We start from the raw sequence: 7,307 nt of genomic DNA, 5'->3' as shown, positions 1-7,307 counted from the left end.
CTCACAGAGAACAGGGCGTGAGCTAGGTCATCTCCAACCACTTGGTATTCTGAGCATCCCAATCGGACAGGTTAACCCCTTAATCCAGGCTTCACACAACTCAGCAACGTAAAGGGAAATAAGAACATAAGAAATAGGAGCAGGAGTGCGGACCAACCTCCCCCCCCCCCCACCCCCCCCATACACTCCCCTTCACCCCCCCCCCCCCCTCACTTTACGCGCAGTGTCCTGGATGCCGTGCGGTGCAAATGCTTCGCTAAATTAATACGTTTTCGATGAAGTAGCCAGCAATTTTTAAAAACACAAAACATTAAGAGGAAACACTCCCAACGCGTTCAGAAAATCAATTTAATTGTATTGAAGCCAACAGCAAAAAAAAATTCAGTCAACAGTACAAGTTCGATAGAATGACGGGTTGGTGCAAGATCCTGCCAAAATATAGGAGCTGTTTATTTACAAGGTACAGCCGAGGGAAGGGGTGGGCTCCAGGCTTTATAAAAAGACTCCATATACAAAAGGGTTTCCGAGGTGGTGTGTGTGCTGGGTCTGAGCATCCTCACACGGGCAGAAAGCAGCACGCACACTGCCCAGATCTTCTTTGCTGCCCTTCAAACCGAGCCCTGCTTATTTACAATTGCAGAATAAAGTGTGGAGAGACAATGTGTGGGTATGTGGCCCCGGTCCCACACCAAGCGGCTGTGGTGGCAGTGAGCATCCACGCGTCGGGTCTGTGCTGGGGGATCCACCCAGAGCCCCCTGCTCCTTGCTCGGGACTCACTGCAGACACATGCCGGGTGAAGCTCCCCACACCAGGGTGGACACAGCCCGGGAGGGCAAGCCCATTGCCCTGCACTGATCCCCAAAACTCGGTTTGTGGTTGCACAAATAACTCCTGCAGTTTAGTCTAACAATCTGAAGCAGGATTTCTCTCTGTACCCGTCAACTCTGGCCAATAACACAGGTACTCTGCACCAATAGGCTGTCTGTATCCTTTATATATCATCAAACACAATCCTGTAATGTACAGGGACGCACTTAAGCTATGTGAAGTTTATAAAAAGGGGGGCTGAATATGTACACACACTATTTCCAGGGGCGATTGTGGGCACAGGCAGGGCACATGCATCGGATGGTCATTATTGAGGCCACCATTCAGCACAGCGACAATGTTACTGGGGGGGAGGGAGGGGGGAGGAGTTTAACACAGCGAAACATAAATAGACCAGGAAGAGACTGCGCCCTCTCGAAAACCCGAGGTGTAGCTGGAAAGGCAAGGGCGCCACTGAAGGTGCAGTGACTGGAACAGGAGAAGGTGTGGCCACAGAGGAAGTCTGAAGGTGTCCGTGATGTTGAGAGGCGCTGCCAGGCACTGGCCCAGGAATGAGCCTCTGGGGGCTGGAGCTGCTGATCCGTGGACAAAGAAGCAGTGGGTTGCAGGAGCCACGATGTGGAGAGTTGCCGAGGTAGGTGTGGGGAGGCTGCACCAGCTCGGGTCTTGCGGTGGGCCCTGTCTCAGCCTCTAGTTCTCCCACAACAGGTGTCAGGTCCGCTGGGCCTCAGTCGCCGGCTGGCCCACAGAAATCAGCAGGCAGACCTCCCCCCCCCTCCGCCCCCAGGGACCCCCCAACACGATGATTCCCCAGGCGCTGGCTCCAGTCCGCATTGACAAGGCAAGGCGCCGCCGGCCAGCGTTAGTGGTTACTCTCGTCCCACGCAGACTCGTTCAACTGCTTCAGCACTTTCCTGATCATCTTTTCCAATTCTTTCCGGGATTTCTGCTCCTCCTCCAGACTTTGCCTCATCCGTTTATTTTCCTGGAAAGAGAGAGAGTTTGTCACCAATTGCCTGGGACTCTGAACCCTAGCTTCCCATAAAGTGTCTTGCATCCTAGGGTCTAAGAGAAGTTGTGGCAGGGATTGTGGATGCATTGGTTGTAATTTACCAAAACTCCCTGGATTCTGGGGAGGTCCCAGCAGATTGGAAAACTGCAAATGTAATGCCCCTATTCAAAAAAGGAGGCAGACAAAAAGCAGGAAACTATAAACCAGTTAGCCTAACATCTGTGTTTGGGAAAATGTTGGAGTCCATTATTAAAGAAGCAGTAGTGGGACATTTGGAAAAGCAAAATTCGGTCAGGCAGAGTCAGCATGGATTTATGAAGAGGAAGTCATGTTTGACAAATTTGCTGGAGTTCTTTGAGGATGTAATAGGCAGGGTGGATAAAGGGGAATCAGTGGATATGGTATATTTGGACCTCAAAAAGGCATTTGACAAGGTGCCACATAAAAGGTTACTGCACAAGATAAAAGTTCACAGGGTTGAGGGTAATATATTAGCATGGATAGAGGATTGGCTAAATAACAGAAAACAGAGAGTCGGGATAAATGGTTCATTCTCGGGTTGGCAATCAGTAACTAGTGGGGTGCTGCAGGGATCAGTGCTGGGACCCCAACTATTTACAATCTATATTAACGACTTGGAAGAAGGGACCGAGATTAACGTAGCCAAGTTTGCTGACGATACAAAGATGGGAGGAAAAGCAATGTGTGAGGAGGACACAAAAAATCTGCACAAGGACATAAACAGGCTAAGTAAGTGGGCAAATATTTGGCAGATGGAGTATAATGTTGGAAAATGTGAGGTCATGCACTTCGGCAGAAAAAAATCAAACAGCAAGTTATTATTTAAATGGAGAAAGATTGCAAAGTGCTGCTGTACAGCGGGACCTGGAGGACCTGAAACACAAAAGGTTAGTATGCAGGTACAGCAAGTGATCAGGAAGGCCAATGGAATGTTGGCCTTTTTTGCAAAGGGGATGGCGTAAAAATAAAAAAGGGAAGGTGGCTCAACCGCGGCTATCTAGGGAAATCAGGGATAGTATTAAAGCCAAGGAAGTGGCATATAAATTGGCCAGAAATAGCAGCGAACCTGGGGACTGGGAGAAATTTAGAATTCAGCAGAGGAGGACAAAGGGTTTGATTAGGGCAGGGAAAATGGAGTACGAGAAGAAGCTTGCAGGGAACATTAAGGCGGATTGCAAAAGTTTCTATAGGTATGTAAAGAGAAAAAGGTTAGTAAAGACAAACGTAGGTCCCCTGCAGTCAGAATCAAGGGAAGTCATAACGGGGAACAAAGAAATGGCAGACCAATTGAACAAGTACTTTGGTTCGGTATTCACTAAGGAGGACACAAATAACCTTCCGGATATAAAAGGGGTCAGAGGGTCTAGTAAGGAGGAGGAACTGAGGGAAATCTTTATTAGTCGGGAAATTGTGTTGGGGAAATTGATGGGATTGAAGGCCGATAAGTCCCCAGGGCCTGATGGACTGCATCCCAGAGTACTTAAGGAGGTGGCCTTGGAAATAGCGGATGCATTGACAGTCATTTTCCAACATTCCATTGACTCTGGATCAGTTCCTATCGAGTGGAGGGTAGCCAATGTAACCCCACTTTTTAAAAAAGGAGGGAGAGAGAAAGCAGGGAATTATAGACCGGTCAGCCTGACCTCAGTAGTGGGTAAAATGATGGAATCAATTATTAAGGATGTCATAGCAGCGCATTTGGAAAATGGTGACATGATAGGTCCAAGTCAGCATGGATTTGTGAAAGGGAAATCATGCTTGACAAATCTTCTGGAATTTTTTGAGGATGTTTCCAGTAAAGTGGACAAAGGAGAACCAGTTGATGTGGTTTATTTGGACTTTCAGAAGGCTTTTGACAAGGTCCCACACAAGAGATTGATGTGCAAAGTTAAAGCAGATGGGATTGGGGGTAGTGTGCTGACGTGGATTGAGAACTGGTTGTCAGACAGGAAGCAAAGAGTAGGAATAAATGGGTACTTTTCAGAATGGCAGGCAGTGACTAGTGGGGTACCGCAAGGTTCTGTGCTGGGGCCCCAGCTGTTTACATTGTACATTAATGATTTAGACGAAGGGATTAAATGTAGTATCTCCAAATTTGCGGATGACACTAAGTTGGGTGGCAGTGTGAGCTGCGAGGAGGATGCTATGAGGCTGCAGAGTGACTTGGATAGGTTAGGTGAGTGGGCAAATGCATGGCAGATGAAGTATAATGTGGATAAATGTGAGGTTATCCACTTTGGTGGTAATAACAGAGAGACAGACTATTATCTGAATGGTGACAGATTAGGAAAAGGGGAGGTGCAAACGAGACCTGGGTGTCATGGTACATCAGTCATTGAAGGTTGGCATGCAGGTACAGCAGGCGGTTAAGAAAGCAAATGGCATGTTGGCCTTCATAGCAAGGGGATTTGAGTACAGGGGCAGGGAGGTGTTGCTACAGTTGTACAGGGCCGTGGTGAGGCCACACCTGGAGTATTGTGTACAGTTTTGGTCTCCTAACTTGAGGAAGGACATTCTTGCTATTGAGGGAGTGCAGCGAAGATTCACCAGACTGATTTCCGGGATGGTGCGACTGACCTATCAAGAAAGATTGGATCAACTGGGCTTGTATTCACTGGAGTTCAGAAGAGTGAGAGGGGACCTCATAGAAACGTTTAAAATTCTGACGGGTTTGGACAGGTTGGATGCAGGAAGAATGTTCCCAATGTTGGGGAAGTCCAGAACCAGGGGTCACAGTCTAAGGATAAGGGGTAAGCTATTTAGGACCGAGATGAGGAGAAACTTCTTCACCCAGAGAGTGGTGAACCTGTGGAATTCTTTACCACAGAAAGTAGTTGAGGCCAATTCACTAAATATATTCAAAAGGGAGTTAGATGAAGTCCTTACTACTCGGGGGATCAAGGGGTATGGCGAGAAAGCAGGAAGGGGGTACTAAAGTTTCATGTTCAGCCATGAACTCGTTGAATGGCGGTGCAGGCTAGAAGGGCTGAATGGCCTGCTCCTGCACCTATTTTCTATGTTTCTATAAATGTAGGGAAGTCTTGCTACAGTTATACAGAGTATTGGTGAGGCCACACCTGGAATACTGCGTGCAGTTTTGGTTTCCATATTTACAAAGGATATACTTGCTTTGGAGGCAGTTCAGAGAAGGTTCACTAGGTTGATTCCGGGGATGAGTGGGTTGACTTATGAGGAAAGGTTGAGTAGGTTGGAATTCAGAAGAATGAGGTGTGATCTTATCGAAACGTTTAAGATTATGAGGGGGCTTGACAAGGTAGATGCAGAGAGGATGTTTCCACTGATGGGGGAGACTAGAACTAGGGGGCATAATCTTCGAATAAGGGGTCGCCCATTTAAAACGGAGATGAGGAGAAATTTCTTCTCTGAGGGTTGTAAATCTGTGGAATTCGCTGCCTCAGAGAGCTGTGGAGGCTGGGACATTGAATAAATTTAAGACAGAAATGCACAGTTTCTTAACCGATAAGGGGACAAGGAGTTATGGGGAGTAGGCAGGGAAGTGGAGCTGAGTCTATGATTAGATCAGCCATGATCTTATTAAATGGCGGAGCAGGCTCGAGGCGCCGTATGGCCGACTCTTGCTCCTATTTCTTATGTTCTAATGTTCTTGTCTGTTCCCTTGTCATTCTCACCTGTTTCAGCTCTTGCACCTCATCCTTCAATGCATAAACGGTGTCCACCAGGCTCCTGACGAGTAGCAGAAACAATCGTTAGTTCATTCAGAAAAGTGATCGCGGGGTCAGAAAGTTTAAAAGGGTAGTGAATATTTCCCTGGGGCATTTAGCCGAGTTGTGTGGACCCCAGGCAGACATGACTGTGTCCACAATCACAACAGCAGCAATGAACTTGGCCACAGCGGGTCTGAACTCCCAGGGCCCCCTCTCTCGGGGAGCACAAATGCAAAATGCAAAGTCTCTGTCATTCTTTGACTCAACTACAAGATGGCCCTCCTTCATTCCTTTCACACTTATAAAATCATTATTTCCCTTTTATGTTGACCAATCCTTTTTGATACTTTCTCATCACCTCAATCCCCCGTTCTGCTATTCTATATCTTATTCCATCTCCATTCATTTTGTCCCAGTATTATCTCTGTGTATATAATGGGGGTCTCATTTTCAAGCCCATTTTTGCCGCAACCCCTCAGAATCCTGGCCTTTGACATACCTTCTTTGCCCCTTATCAGAATGAATTAAACCCGCAACTTATCCACCTCACATTTAAATATCTCCCACAGCTAACCGGCCATTTAGAACCTGTCAATCCCATTGCCTTTTCTGGTCCCCTTTCCCACTCCCACCTTTATGTGACAGCACCCTGACCCACAGCACCCTGCGCCCCACAGCACCCTGCCCTACCCCCCACAGCACCCTGCGCCCCACAGCACCCTGTGCCCCACAACATCCTGGTCTACAGCACCCTGCGCCCCACAGCACCCTGCCTCTCCAAACTGTGAAACAGCGGAGCTGTCAACTCGAATACCGAATCCTCCGATACATGCACCCTCCCTCCAGTACCGGACCCCCCCAGATACCCGGACCCCCCACCAGATACCCGGACCCCCCCCCCCCCCGATACCTGGACCCCCCCCCCCCCCCGATAACGAACCATCTGCAAACAGGAAGTTGAAACGTGAAGAATAATCAGCCATACTCCATCCTTATTTTCAAATCCCTCCATGGCCCTCGCCCCTCCCTATCTCTGTAACCTCCTCCAGCCTCACAACTGCCCCCCCACCCCCCGAGATGTCTGCACTCCTCTAATTCTGTCCTCTTGAGCATCCCTGATTATAATCACTCCACCATCGGTGGCCGTGCCTTCTGTTACCTGGGCCTTAAGCTCTCGAACTCCCCGCCTAAACCTCTCCACCTCTCTCTCCTCCTTAAAACCTACTTCTTTGACCAAGTTTTTGAGCACCTGCCCTACTATCTCCTTGTGTGGCTCACTGTCAAATTTTGTTTGATAATCGCTGCTGTGAAGTGCCTTGGGACCAATTTTCCCTTAAATTCTTTTGGGGGTGTGTGGCCCCTTTAAGGGGCTGAGCGGCTTATTGAAAATGCCGCGCCTGCTATACGGGAGCTGCAGGGCTCTGGGCGGACGCTCAGCTGAAAGGGAGCATTGCTTGGGATGTTAAAGGCGCTATATAAATACAAGACTTTCGTTCTGTGAGCGGACGTTGCCAATTTTTAGGATGCAACATTGACAGGAATCTTGCTCCCTTCCTCCCGGGCTACATTCCTCCCGGGCTCCCAGGCGTGGGCCGTAGCCTGGCCCCAGATGCTGGGACTGATGTCTATTGACTGCCGCCAGATACAGACCGATGCTGGCGGTCACGGTTCGGCCCATCGGCGGTCACAGGTCACACTCTTAGATGGACATTTTGTGTCAATGCAAAAGGAAACATGAGCTAAATTTGACATAACTACT

General features: G+C 48.6%; 1 protein-coding gene across 4 annotated transcripts in view; it reads right to left on the bottom strand.

Annotated features, from left to right (window-relative positions):
- Positions 1-334: 334 nt before the first annotated feature.
- arhgef6 (Rac/Cdc42 guanine nucleotide exchange factor (GEF) 6) overlaps positions 335-7,307 on the bottom strand; it is a 192,426-nt gene continuing 185,453 nt past the window's right edge. For all 4 annotated transcript variants that reach the window (XM_070882903.1, XM_070882905.1, XM_070882904.1 and 1 more), the window contains 2 exons: positions 5,513-5,567; positions 335-1,814 (listed from right to left, as the gene is read on the bottom strand). In XM_070882903.1, the coding sequence (XP_070739004.1) occupies positions 1,692-1,814; positions 5,513-5,567 (178 nt within the window). In that variant the 3' untranslated portion in view covers positions 335-1,691. The remainder of the gene's footprint in view (positions 1,815-5,512; positions 5,568-7,307) is intronic.

The sequence above is a fragment of the Pristiophorus japonicus genome, chromosome 6 (genome assembly GCF_044704955.1).
Source record: "Pristiophorus japonicus isolate sPriJap1 chromosome 6, sPriJap1.hap1, whole genome shotgun sequence".
Lineage (NCBI taxonomy): Eukaryota > Metazoa > Chordata > Chondrichthyes > Pristiophoridae > Pristiophorus > Pristiophorus japonicus.
The sequence above is the reverse complement of the archived record's forward strand: the minus strand, read 5'-3'. Positions and strand labels throughout refer to the sequence as shown.